Source organism: Carassius auratus, chromosome 45 (genome assembly GCF_003368295.1).
Source record: "Carassius auratus strain Wakin chromosome 45, ASM336829v1, whole genome shotgun sequence".
NCBI classification, from domain to species: domain Eukaryota; kingdom Metazoa; phylum Chordata; class Actinopteri; order Cypriniformes; family Cyprinidae; genus Carassius; species Carassius auratus.
The window spans coordinates 5,166,222-5,180,486 of NC_039287.1; the positions used below are offsets into that span (position 1 = coordinate 5,166,222).

General features: G+C 42.0%; 1 protein-coding gene across 1 annotated transcript; it reads right to left on the minus strand.

The window, feature by feature from the left end:
• Positions 1 to 10,814: 10,814 nt before the first annotated feature.
• Positions 10,815 to 13,704, minus strand: LOC113063016 (B2 bradykinin receptor-like). Its single transcript, XM_026233148.1, has 2 exons — positions 13,457 to 13,704; positions 10,815 to 12,556 (listed from the first exon to the last, which is right to left on the minus strand). Exon 2 carries the CDS (start codon positions 12,547 to 12,549, stop codon positions 11,461 to 11,463), a length of 1,089 nt encoding a protein of 362 aa, XP_026088933.1. The 5' UTR covers positions 12,550 to 12,556; positions 13,457 to 13,704; the 3' UTR covers positions 10,815 to 11,460.
• Between the last annotated feature and the right edge of the window lie 561 nt (positions 13,705 to 14,265).

A 14,265-nucleotide genomic window follows, 5' to 3' on the forward strand; every position in this document is an offset into this window, starting at 1 on the left:
TCCGAAAAAACCGGAAAGTAAATCTCTTTAGAAACCACTTGGAAGCGAATAGCACATAACTGCTGTTAACCCATTTGCTGCAAGCATCGCCAACGGCCCCAGTCTACGTTTCATTTTCACAGCACGTTAAACATCACTCTCTTACTTGATCTGGATAAACCGCGCATCAATTGAAGTCCAAAGACTTTGGCTTTTATATTTGACCAATATTTCGCTAAAACATAATTCCAGTGATTAATTTTCCATCATGTCAGGAAAACTATTCCTATTCCTGAACGGTAAACGTCAAAGTGTTAGCTCGTGGACAAATGTTGATCATGGATCTAGTCAGAAAGAATCATGAACAGAAACATCTTTATTTTGGGTATATAATTTCTGCCTCCATGCCAAAAATGGGGGGTGTCTGGTAAGGGGTTAACGTTACTGCTATAATCATGTCTTTCGGTACAACGCCTTACAAGACTAAAAAACATGCTCAATCGTTTCCAAAGGCCTCTGTTTCCACAGTCCATAATACAACGTGAAAACAGCGTTCCAAACGTATACGCTCGGGAGTCCGTCTAAAGAGCCCGGAGGCCAAATGAGAGGAAAGATGCTTTTCCAACAAGAACATAATAAGGTGGACAAGGCCTGAGGAATTGTCAAATCAGGCAACAAATTGCTAAGCTGGTAACACAGTAGGCTACCCATCCATTTTTAGCTTGCCCCATCAAATATTACTAACACTTTTTACTCTTCCCACAGCCAACATCTACAGCAGCCGAAGCAAGTAGCCTTTTATGTACCTCCTCACTGCCGCAGCGGTGTCTGCTCCCGCAGGAGCCTTTCCTTTATCTCCCCACTGCCGCTGCAGTGTCTGCTCCCGCAGGAGCCTTCCTGTATCTCCCCACTGCCGCTGCAGTGTCTGCTCCCGCAGGAGCCTTCCTGTATCTCCCCACTGCCGCAACAGTATCTGCTCCCGCAGGAGCCTTTCCCGTTCTCCCCACTGCCACAGCAGTGTCTGCTCCCGCAGGAGCCTTTCCTATACCTCCTCACTGCCGCGCAGTGTCTGCTCCCGCAGGAGCCTTCCTACACCTCCTCACTGCCGCGCAGTGTCTGCTCCCGCAGGAGCCTTTCCTATACCTCCTCACTGCCGCGCAGTGTCTGCTCCCGCAGGAGCCTTCCTACACCTCCTCACTGCCGCGCAGTGTCTGCTCCCGCAGGAGCCTTTCCCGTTCTCCCCACTGCCGTAGCAGCGTCTGCTCCTGCAGGAGCCTTTCCTACACCTAAATATATAAAAAAAAAAAAAAAAAAAAAAAAAAATACCACACATCACCTCCGCCTAAAGGCATGCCATGCATCCGAGGTTGCGGTGATAGCTTCATGTATCGACAATAGCCAAGACGATATTAGGCCCATTTTCCAACCAACGTTTTTTTTATAATAATCATTAGGTGGCCTACCTTAAATCGGCTATCAAACCGCTCCGTTATCCCATCTCAGCACTGCATTTCCCGCTCGCCCGTGCTCTCAAAGGATGATGTGAGCCCGTAGGTTTAAAAAAAAAAAAAAAAAAAAAAAAAAAAAAAAATTCACTGGACAAGCGAGATGACCGTAGTGCCGACTACATGAACTAGCAGTATTTAAATATAGTATTTATACTTAATACCAGCGTATCAGTACGTCTGAAAGTATATTTTTTGATTATTGGTGATTCCATAGGCTCTTTTCGTGCACCTGCATGGTCAAAATGGTAAATAGTAAGCTCAGACAGTATAAAGAATCTTTCTCTTACTCCACCCATGCACGATTACATCGTCGATATGTACCATCGATCTCACGTGCTGACAATGACCACATCGCCGATACATGGCACCTATTTGGGGTACACTGGCACAGGAAATCCAATTTATTTTTGCAAGCTTAATTTCGGATACTATGACTGCACCAAGATTTTTTCTGACTCATTATCGGAAGCAGCTCATTGGATTTGCTAAACAATTATTCAAGTAAGCCTCACAGCGTCTACCCTCGTAGACAAATAAATCATCTTTAGTATCGAACTCCCTGCCAGGCCCTGCAAGAGGGCTCCCGGTTGAACCAACCTTTGCCTTCTCCATTCAACTATCAGCAAAGCTTTCTCGTTTGACATCGCAAGTATTAAAATCCTGCCAGATGCTTTCCCACTTAAGCAATCTTGGACTTTCCATCCGACCACCAGCGAAGCTTACCCGATTAAAATAGGCCGATTAACCAAAAAAAAAAAAAAAAAAAAAAAAGACATTTACCTATCGAACACCAATGAGTACATTGCAGCCCAAACAAATTTTCCCTCCGATGGCAAGATGTACCCATCCAATACCGCAAGTTACGTTTCGCCAAACACTAACGGGCTCTTCGCAGATAAAACAATCTAAATTTTCCCTCCGATGGCTGGAGAGACTACCCATCTGGTGTCGCAAATTTTAATAAATATAATGAATAAAAATAAATATAGAAAATAAATAAATTAATAAATAAAAAGACACCGGATGCTGGCCATAGCCTCCCGACCAGATAACCTTACCTTTTTCAATCCTATGGCCGGCAAGGCTTCTCTCTTCGATGCCAAGAGCTTGAGCTCCCATCGGATGCTGACGAGAGCCTCCCGGCCAGACAACCTCACCTTTTCCATTCTGCGGCCAGCAAGGCTTACCCGTTCGTTGCCAGGAGCTCACACTCCATTCGGACGTAGGTGAAAGCCCCCGGCTACCTGCTTTGCCATTCTGTCTTACGTACGGAGAGGTTTACCCATCCAATGCACGGAGTCAGGGCTCCCATTGAATGTAGGTGAGAGCTTCCCGGCTAGACAACCTTACCTTTTCCGTCCTTTGGCCAGCGAGGCTTAACCGTTCTATCCGGGAGCTAAGCTCCTGTCGGACGAAGGTAAGAGCCTCCCGGCCGGACAACCTTTTCCGTCTTTCAGCCAGAGAGGTTTACCCGTTCGATTCCTGGAGCTAAGCTCCTATCGGACGTCGGTCCGAGCCTCCCGGCTAGACAACCTGACCTTTTCCACCCTCGGCCAGTGAGGCTTACCCGTCCGATGCGAGTGCTCCCATCGGACGCTGGCGACAGCCTCCTGGCCAGCCAACCACGACCTTACCGCGTGGTTTAGGTTACAAACCTACAAGCAAGCTGTTCAAATGCTGCAAGTACCAAACACACAATAAACTCTCCTTCCTTCCTATGGTCGCCAAGGCTAACCCGTCTCTTGCCGGGAGTAGCAAACTCCCTTAAAACGCCGACGACAGCCTAACGACCACACAAACTTACCTTTTCCATCCTACGGCCTGCGAGGCTCACCCAGTTTTGTCCCCGCCGGACGCTGGCAAGAGCCTCCTGGCCACCTATCGTTACCTTTTCTGTCCGCCATCCGGAGAGGCTTACCCGTTCGATGCGTGTGCTCCCTTCGGACGCCGGCGAGAGCCTCCCGGTTAGACAACCTTACCTTTTCCTTTTCTATGGTCAGCGAGGCTTACCCGTTCGATGTGTGTGCTCCCTTCGGACGCTGGCGAGAGCCTCCTGGACAGACTTGCTTTACGTTTCCACTCTACGGTCGGCGAGGCTTACCCGTTCGATGTGTGTGCTCCCTTCGGACGTCGGTAACAGTCTCTCGGCCATGCAACTTACCTTTCCATTTGACGGTAGGCGAGGCTTAACCGTCCGACGCTACGAGTCTCGTCCTCTCGCCAAATCCTGCAAAAAAAAAAAAAAAAAAAAAGCTACCCTCAGCTACTCTCACATCTTTTAACCCCGTCTGGCGAGGCTTACCCGTTCGATGTTCTGAGTTAGAGGCCCCATCGGATGCTGCGAGAGTCCTCCCAGTCGGGTTTTCCTTTCCAACCCTCCCCGTCTGCCGAGGCTTACCCGTCTGTCGCGTGTGCTCCCTTCAGACGTCTGGCGAGAGTCTCCCGGACGGGCCTATGCTTGCCAGCCGCAAGCGAGTCTCATCCATCCGATGCCGTGAGTCGGGATCTCCCTTCGGATGTTGCCAGAGTCCTCCTGGTCGGCTAGCCCAAAAGGCCAAAAAGCTCCAGTTGAGCATCGGCCCGAGCCCTACCGACCGGGCGCCAACAACCACGTAGTTCACTAGCTGCAGCCGGTAGGGCCTACTCTCCCAACTCCCATGTCGCTCCCTCCGGAGTACGTAGGCCCTTCCAGCCTGCCAACGAGATGACTTCTCAGAAACCAAATCAGCCCCCGCCAGTACTCTGCTTTTATGGGGGGGCATTCTTTAAACTGGCGGCTGTCCTCTTGTACATTTGCCTTTTTGGGGGGTACTCTAGTTTCGGGCAATTCCCGAGCTCGGAGCCCTTCCCCGGACAGCACGCCAAATACGCATACCATACCTCAGCTAATTATATGTAAGCGTGAACTAGTGAAATGTAATTATCAATGAAGATTCGGGAGGAGCGCGTCAGATACTTAGCCTAATCATCACAGGTGGACCACAATCAAGTAATCAATCCCACAGTATAAATATCGCTGACTTACCTCTATCCATTGACGGTTTATCAGCATCCCTCCTCCACCCCATCTCCTCACTTCAAGTTCACTTTACAATATACGGGGAAGGGGGGGTACCCTAGTTTCGGGCAATTCCCGAGCTCGGAGCCCTTCCCCGGACAGCACGCCAAATACGCATACCATACCTCAGCTAATTATATGTAAGCGTGAACTAGTGAATGAAAACACTCCCAAATTGGGTTACAATTGATTGGGCTCATGATGAATTTCAATGCAGTGTGTTTCCTCTAACAAATACAGTGGATACATATTAGTGAATGACTCAGTTTGACCAGTGACTGGAAAATAAAAGTGTTCTTGCATAAATTCAAGTAATACACCCTCAGCTAGAACTCTGTCCTCCCTTATCAGAATGTAATGAATGTATTTAATGAATGTATAGGTCTCATTAAAGATGTTTAGAAGTAATTTTGTCTTACCATTTCCCAGGTAAAATGAAATTTTGCCCATTAGAGGTCTTTTGTAAACAAATTGGTGTATTTAGCTTTATGATGTAATTTCAAGATGAGAGTGTATTGGCAAGTTTTGTTATTGCGTATGGTAATCTTGTTTTGTACTGATACAAAATGTAAAGTTTATATTATGTTCAGAATTTTCATGTTCATATTATAAAAGTACTTTGTATTCTCCAGATATATACACTACAGTTCAAAAGACTGGGGTCAGTCAGATTTTTTTAAAAAGGAATAGTTCACTTTTAGAATAAAAATTTACTCACCCTCCGTGACATATAAGAAGAAATTAGAGGTTCCTCTTCAGGAACTCGAGCTGCGTCGAAAAACACTATGGGGAACACCTTTTGCGTGAGTGACTCTGAATATTGTGTGCAATCTGTCCAATGGAACGGTGTGATGTCACAGGCGGGGTGATGTAGCGACCAGGAAGCTATAAAAGCACGTGCCGCACAGCTGGAATCAGCTTCAAATCTTTCAGCAAGCACTCTGTGTGTGCATGTCATTTTGTCTTGTCAGTCTTATTTATTAGTATTTTGTTGTTTTTCACTATTAGCTTTTTAGATTGTGTGTTCCTCCCTGCCTGCTTCATTTCGAACGGGGAAACACAGTCTGTGCATGGTCTGCCTGGGGTCGAAGCATGCTGAATCGGCTCTCGAGGGGGCAGACTGTCCGCAATGTGAAAGATTGTCAATGCGGGCACTTCGATCCCGGAGGATCCTTTTCGAGAAAGGAGCCTTCGCCAGCGTTCTCCACGGTGCTGGCCACGCTTCTGCCGAGGCAGAACGGCAGCTGCACTCGTGGAGTTCGCAGGTGGATCTGCTAGAGGGAATGGAGATGGGCGGGTCCCTATATTCGTCCTTATCTGCAAGATCATGCACACAATCCCTGGATTCAGAAGAAAACTCTTTCTTCCCCCTGGGGAGAGGGATTGACACTTCACCTCTCCTCTAAAGAGGAGGTTGATGTGGAGAGCGTCATTGGGGATTCGCTACCCCAATCTCAGGGTCTCAGATCTAATCTCACTCCTCAACGGCTCTCCATGGGAGATTCCGATCAGGACATATCTACTCTCACAGCCGCAGGGCATGATATTTCACCCTCGCCCAGAGTTTGGAAACTGTGGGTGTGACCCCTGAGGGGGTACAGCTCATAGCATCTGGTCTCTCAACCGAGGTTAAGACCATCCTCCAGTCCAGAGCTCCCTCAACGAGGACACTGTATGCCCTGACGTGGAAACTCTTCACCTCATGGTGCAGATTGACCCTGTTAACTGCCCAGTTGGTATAGTTCTGGAGTTTCTACAAGCTAGGTTCTCTGCAGGGTTAACCCACTACACCTTAAAAGTTTACGTGGCTGCAATTGCGGCCTACCCTTCGGTGGCCAGTCAGCGTTTTGTACTCCCTTTCGGGAGCCTGACCAGAAAAAAACTTAATTGTATGTGTCCAGTTCAAGTGCTGGACACATATGCCACTGAGCTGCCTTGTGGATAAAATCGGACCAATTGCTTGTGTGATATGGTCACCCCAAGAGGGGCTTTCCTGCATCTAAGCAGACCCTTAGTTGTTGGATAATCGAGGCTATAGACCTGACCTATGAGTCCTTTGGTCTCCCCTGGCTGATGGGAGTCAAGGCTCACTCTACACAGGGTATTACAGCCTCTAAGGCCTTCTTAGCAGGTGTGTCCATGCTGGACATCTGCAATGCTGCGGGGTGGTCCACGCCCTCCACCTTTGCAAGATTTTATGATCTAGATATGCGAGCCACTCCCAGCTCTTCTGTTCTCTCACCTTAGCTGTGCTATTCATACACACACTAGGTAGGAATTTGGAAGTCTGGCAGCATGGGCACCTCGTTCCCCATATCGTTTCGACGCAGCTCGAGTACCTGAAGAGGATGTAACTGTGGTTCCTCGAGGGAACGAGATGCTCCGTTGAAACGCTATGGGGAACAAGGTGCCCACGCCGCCAGACTTCATGTGTAATCTTGAGACGTTTTTGAGGAAAACATTCCAGGACTTTTCTCAGGATAATGGACTTCAATAGTGGCCAACAGGCTGGAGGTCCAAACTGCAGATTCAATGCAGCTTAAAGAGCTCTACACAATCCCGGCTGAGGAATCTTATCTAAGCCGAGGGTCTTATCTAGTGATATGATTGCTCATTTTCTTAAAAAAAAAAAAAAAAAAATTGTATATACTTTTTAACCACAAATGCTCGACTTCACACATTACATAATCACGTTGGAAATGTAACAGTAAAAACTGTGATATTATGAAATATTCTTACAATTAAAAATATCTTTTTCTATTTGAATATGTTATATAATGTAATTTGTTCCTGTGATGACAATGGAAGGTTTTTTATTTATTTATTTATTTATTTATTTATTATTATTATTATTATTATTACAATGTCACAGTGGATTTCAAAAGTTTTTACTGTAACAATGTGCGTTAACAGCATTCAAAGTTAATTACTTCCACGTATACTTCAATTTTAAATCCTAGATTTTCAATGTGACAGATCCGGCTTTAAAAATTTAAACAACCGAAATTTTCTCTAGAGATACTTTGATGCCATTTAAATCTAAGTTTATTGACATTAAACGATAAAACGTTTATGTTTTGCAGGAGAAAAGAAGTAGAAGTAGACATAGAATTTGTTGCCTAGCACTGACCTCTAGTGGTCAACAGCACACACCTCTCTTTCCAGTTTACAACCATTTAAATCAACAGAAATTGAATTATATATCATTCTCATATCAATTTAAGTTGCTTCTGTGGGTAGTTTGTCTTTTAATCTATTGATGCAATACAATTAGCATACAGACAAAAAAAGAGCAACGTTTAAACTTGATTACTGAAGCCTCCAGATGCCATTTACCCTTAGTGTAACATGGTTGAAAAGATATTATCAAGCCAACTGACCAAGCAACTACTCTGTCCTACGGGATTTCAGAGAGAGGACAAAGCTTTTGCCCTAACTGCTGAGAAAGTCTGGTTTCTGATTACCAATGCCTAACGCAGCTCAGTTTAGAATGAATAGTCATCTTTGTGTGTGTCATATACACACATATCATGTGGAAGAAAATCTGCTGGGTTTGTTTGGTGACCTTTTGGCTTGTTGACACTGCACAGATGGCTCTTTAGCATTGGGAAAATATCTTAAGATGAATTTGTCATCTAAAATTTTGTCTTGTGTCATTTTCAAAAGCTTTAAAAGTATCAGCTATCACAATGGAGTCAATCACCAGCTCTTTGCTCTCTCTCTAAGGTGGTTAAAGCAGAGGGACCATGTTGCCCTTTCGGCTTTGAAATCAGAGGGGAAATGCCCTTTACAATTACTCAGTGACCTTTATGTACTGGAGGCTAGATAGCTTTCATCACATTGACTATTGTAATCAATGTACACAACTCAAAGGTACAAACTCAACTGGACAATGTTGTAGACTCCCCAGTGGGTGTGACAGTAACACACAAATGCGAAAAATGTGTGCTTCTTGTAGTGTTCTTCAAGAAGTAAACTTTAACCAAACAGTCATGGGCATAAATTTAATCTGACAGTTGAGAGGGACAATAAACATCACATTTCTAAAGAACAATTTTTGAAGGGGACACAGAGATGCTTTGCCTTAAGGACAAATTGGCTTGATATGAGGACTTTTTGTACTTACTCAGTGTTTTGTTGCACTGAAAATCATCTTATGTCTGTTTTTCTTTTCTCTGTTATTTTATCTGGCCAACAACACAAAGTTGTTTAAATATGAGTTAGGTTGATAGGTTCACCAGATGGTCATATTATAATTATTCAATTATCTTGCATCCTCCACCTAGTATTTTAGGGCAACCCTCAGATGGGGTAGGTCCTGAATCCTCCAGGTAATTGCATTTCATATAAATTTAAACTATTATACTGTTTAATTTAATTAAATTAATTTAATTTAATTTAATTTAAACCGGTTGAACAGCTCTGGTGATCTTATCCAAAGTTAGTCAATTGTTTTGAGTGAATCCCAAACTGAAGCACAAGGTTTCCTTTTTGCTCATCTATCTGATTCAGCCAACATGTAAATCTCCAATCTCCCAAATTAATATATATGGTAGTCCAAAACTAATACATTTAATTTTCAGTTACTGTAATGAATTTAATTATTTCTGTAACATGTAAGTCTTTTTAAAAGTATGCTATAATGTGTACTTCACAAGTGTGTAACTAACACTCATGATAACTGCCTATGGGTGGTCAATGGGAGATTCATATGTTGAATGAATCAGATAGATGAGCAAAAAGGAAACCTTGTGCTTCAGTTTGGGATTCACTCTAAACAACTGACTCACTTCGGATAAGACCACCAGAGCTTCCCAAACTGGTTTTCTTCAGGATCTTATTTTTTTTTCACCATTTGAGCCAACACAGCACCACTAATGGAAATTTGTTGTAATTATGTTGTTGTAATTCATTAACCTAATACTACCCTACTGTGTCAGCTCATACTGCCATTATAAGACACAATCAAGATCAGACTCAATATCGAACCTTGCAGAAACAAGATATTTTATATCGTAATTTACTGAATATTTTTATACTCAGACGATACTCCAGGAATCCTTTATAGAACAGGAAACATGTCATACAATATAAATAAAATGACACCTAATTAACTAATTAAAAAATTATGAATTTCTAAGATAAGCATAACCAGAGGAAATCATTGTCTCTATTAGAGAAATGAATGGGGGGGGGGGGGTGGTGTCTTGTATTATATTTTTGGTTGTGCTTCTTGATGCTTATTTGCTTCCTCAATGCTCTTTCCTTCAAGACCTACAAATTGATCGAAGACCACCATCATGAAGGACATATTAATTTAGTAAACCTACTGTGAGGCAAGGAATGAGGAGAGAGAAAGCTTCCAGTGAAGACTGGAGTTGGGAAACACATGTATACTTCCTAGACTAATGTGTTCAATAATAATAGCACTTTATTTACAGCTCTGTTCCATGTGTAAATACTACTGTACTTATAGTAGTAATTATAGTAACTTGGTACTAGGTACTAACCCTGCACTACCCCTAAACCTTAACCCATGTACAGTAGTTACCTTATACTACCAGTACTTGCTTGGGTATGTACACTTTATGTACACTGTCAGTATATTTACTGTTAAAAAAAGTGTAACCAATAATTCTGTACACTACTGGCAAAAATAGAAATAACTTTTAATTTGCATCTTTGTTGTTTAAATCAACTGTAAATTGGTATATTTCAACAGCACATCTTGCTTTATTCTACATTTTTCACCAGCTACATACATACCTGTGCACAGTGAGGTATTTCAGCAGTGCAAAGTAATGGTTTATTGAATTTTTACATGATATATTACAGTATTTAATTGTATTATAATTTTTTTACAACACAATGTGTATATATATATATATATATATATATATATGTGTGTGTGTGTGTGTGTGTGTGTGTGTGTGTGTGTGTGTGTGTGTGTGTGTGTGTGTGTGTGTGTGTGTTATAAAACAGTGTTATAAGTTATATATATTATTATAAACAATATACATAACTGAAAAAAAAGAACAGACTAACTGTGTTTTGGAATCATTTTGAAATACTTTTTTTGGTTATTTAATTACTTTAGTGAAAATAAATTCAAGTCAAGTCACATTTATTTATATAGCACTTAAAAGAATACGGATTGTGTCAAAGCCACTGAACAACATTCATTAGGAAAACAGTATCTCAATAATGCAAAATGCCAGTTAAAGGCAGTTCATCATTGAATTCATTGATGTCATCTCTGTTCAGTTTAAATAGTGTCTGTGCATTTATTTGCAATCAAGTCAATGATATCGCTGTAGATAAAGTGACCCCAACTAAGCAAGCCAGAGGCGACAGCGGCAAGGAACCGAAACTCCATCGGTGACAGAATGGTGAAAAAAACCTTGGGAGAAACCAGGCTCAGTTTAGGGGGTCAGTTCTCCTTTGACCAGACAGAACCAGTAGTTCAATTCTAGACTGCAGCAAAGTCAGATTGTGCAGAAGAATCATCTGTTTCCTGTGGTCTTGTCCCGGTGGTCCTCTGAGACAAGGTCTTTATAATGTAAACAGTAACCGTAATACAATCAGTAATAAATACAAAACTATTTTTAAAACATTTTAGTGCAAAATCATCAGTAATCATTCACATGCCACACGAGCGAAAATATTCACCTCAGCTAAAACAAAAGGAGAAGGTGTGAGGAAAGGAAAACAGGATTGCACAATTGTAATCAAATGGGTATACTTTGTTTTGATGGTCAATTTTACACACTTGTTACTTTCTATCTTTGAAACTATATGTCAGCTCTGCTCTCATTAGAGTATTAGCAGGGTGTTAAGAAGTCTGTTGGGGGACCATCAAAATAAAGTGTTACCAATCAAACCCTCAACCTCAACCAGTCAAGCTTCTTTCCCTCTTCATAATGATCTACACATCATGTGAGGTTTGATGGGTGGATATACAGCTCCCAGTTCCACCGGTGTTATTCTGTTATCTTTAACACTGTTACTGCACTTGCTGATAACAGTAACATTTATGATCACCGAGGAGTTGCTCTTCCGTCTAGAATACAAGAGACCCTGAAAAACTCCTTGAGCTCTCTTCCTGAAGTGGCTCCCTACAATGACGTACAAGAAAGGGTTTATAGCGCTATTGCTATACCCTAAATAAGTAGCCAGCTGGTTGCCTATTTGCAATATGTCCTCCCAGAGACACCCAGAAAAGAGCTGAAAGTAGTGAAGAGTTTCTAGGAACCGGAACAACTGAAAGGGTGTCCAGCAGAGGAGAAACACGACGAGGACCGCCAGAACCAGCCGAGCGGCCTTCCTCTCCATTTGAACTCTCGGTTGAATCACCAGACCACGGTTTTTAAGCGCTTTGACCGTGTGAAAAGTACAAAGTGAAATAATTGGCATCGGAACCAGGAATCCAATCAAGTTTTTTGTTAGGTTCCATTGGAGCACCCAGGCTGGGTGAGGGTATTGTAGATAACAGGCATCCACCCCTATGAGTGGAAAGGAACCTACTCTTCGGAAGAGCAGAGTTGGGAGGCTAAACATGAATCCCACCACCCAAATCACCACACAGATACGCTTGGCCCATTTGGGGCTTCTGAGCTTACTGGGATTCATGGGTTTGGCCAAGGCGAGGTAGCGGTCCATGCTGACTAACACTAGGAAGAGTATGCTGCAGTAGTAGTTCATCGAAATGGCAGTGTTGATCACCTTGCAGAGCAGCTGACCAAAGTTCCACTGATAGCCATGGGCGATGGTGACCGTCCAGAAGGGCAAACACAGGACCATAATGAGGTCTGCAGCTGCCAGGTTGCCTAGATACACATCAGCTACGGTGCACGGCTTCCGCTGGAGGCAGAACACGCAGAGGACCAGAATGTTGCCCACCACTCCCAGGATGCTGATAAGAGCCAGGAACGGAGGCTGGAGAGACGACAGCCATATCCAGGCGACTGTGTCATTGCAGGGGAGGTTTGATGAATTTAGTTCCATTGGGACACTGTAAAATGTTCATTGATATTGTAGATTAGCATGCGATTTAAACTGATTTTAGACGTACACTGAAAAAAAAAATACTTCAGTCTTTTAAAGTATAGTTTACTTCAGTGTGTTGCTTGCTGTTTCTTTGTAATTAATAGTGAAATTCACTAGCAATTCAGAGTGAACATTATTTCTACATATTTTTTTTCCCCCAGTGAAGATCAAAAAGGCCAATAAAAATATACATGAGCAACTTGGTAAAAAAAAATAAAAAATAAACTTGATTTATAAGTATAAAATAAAGTGCAGGATTTACTTTGAAACCATTTTCACTTCAAATAAATTTTCATTTCTAATTCATTTCACAAATAGAAAGAAATAGCAATTGAATGCTTGACATTTTGAAATAGAAAGACTGATTTTATTGTAAAAGGTACAATAATCCTTATTTATTAATTCATTGATTCATTAATTGTATTATGTATTTATTGTAAATGTATTTATTCCAATCTTAAGCCTGTCCTTTCTTCCTAAATTGATGAAGTTTGACGTTTCCTTCATGTTTGGCAAGCAAAATCAACCGGACTGTGAAAGCAACTCAAAGAATGAATGGGAGTCATTTGTTGGAAGGGATCCATCTGGCGAAGCAAAACCTGGAAATTCCATGTTTGTAAAAGGCAGAATATTAACAAAATGTGTCGCGAAAAAGTTAATCTCAGTTTTGGATTCTGTTTTACACTTATGCACTTTGCAGATGTTTTTATCCCAAAAATAAAAGATTGAATAAAACCCAGAACTTTGGCCTTGCTAGCACCATGCTGTAATGTTCCAACAATTACTTTTATTGTTATTTAACATGTGCTGTTTGAAAATAACCATTATTATTAAAGTCACAATGACTTGTAAGAATCTCTCCTACCTTTCATGTTAAGTGGCAGCTCCAGATTATAGATCCAGATCTGTTTACTCCCGATGGGTTGTCTCGCTGAATCTTCTCCAACTAGACGCTGGTCAGATCAGACAGACTCTCTTATAAACGCATAATGAGGCTGTCGTCAGTGGATGCCTGGATCTGTTCTCATTTTCCGTTTGTCATGCTCTGGCTGTCTTTCGCCTGTGTAAAATACTTGCACTGTTACGAAGCGGATATGAAGATAAAGATTATGACTCAAGCGTGATGCTGGCTTTTTAACAAATCTTCAGCTCATGACACAGCAACTTTAGATAAGCCAAATATTCCAGAATGATTTCACAATATTCTGCCTTTTCTCAAATTACTTCTCGAATGCATCACTTTATAGACTGAATTTTTTTAATCAACATTTATGGAAATATTTGTAGTAAACCAAATAAACACACATGTTGAGTTGGCAACATTGTAAAAAAAAGTCTGAATGACACTTAATGAGTTGGCAAAGACAAGCATCATAGCAGCATACATGCGATTTCAGGTCTGACTGAGCAACTTGTATATCTGTGCTGCTTGTGCTGTAATTATTATTATTATTATTTATTATTTATTTCAGATTTGGTGAAAAGAACCCGTTTAAAACAATGATTTGTTCATGAACCAGACATCACTCCGGACCGTTTCCTGAGGCTCTGGATTAAAGGTTATAATGTTGAAAATAGTGTTTTGTTTTTTGCACAGACCAATTGTTTTACCGCATAGTTTTCTGGTACTTTCTAGTAGAGTTTGATAATAATAAAAATGATAAATAAAATATA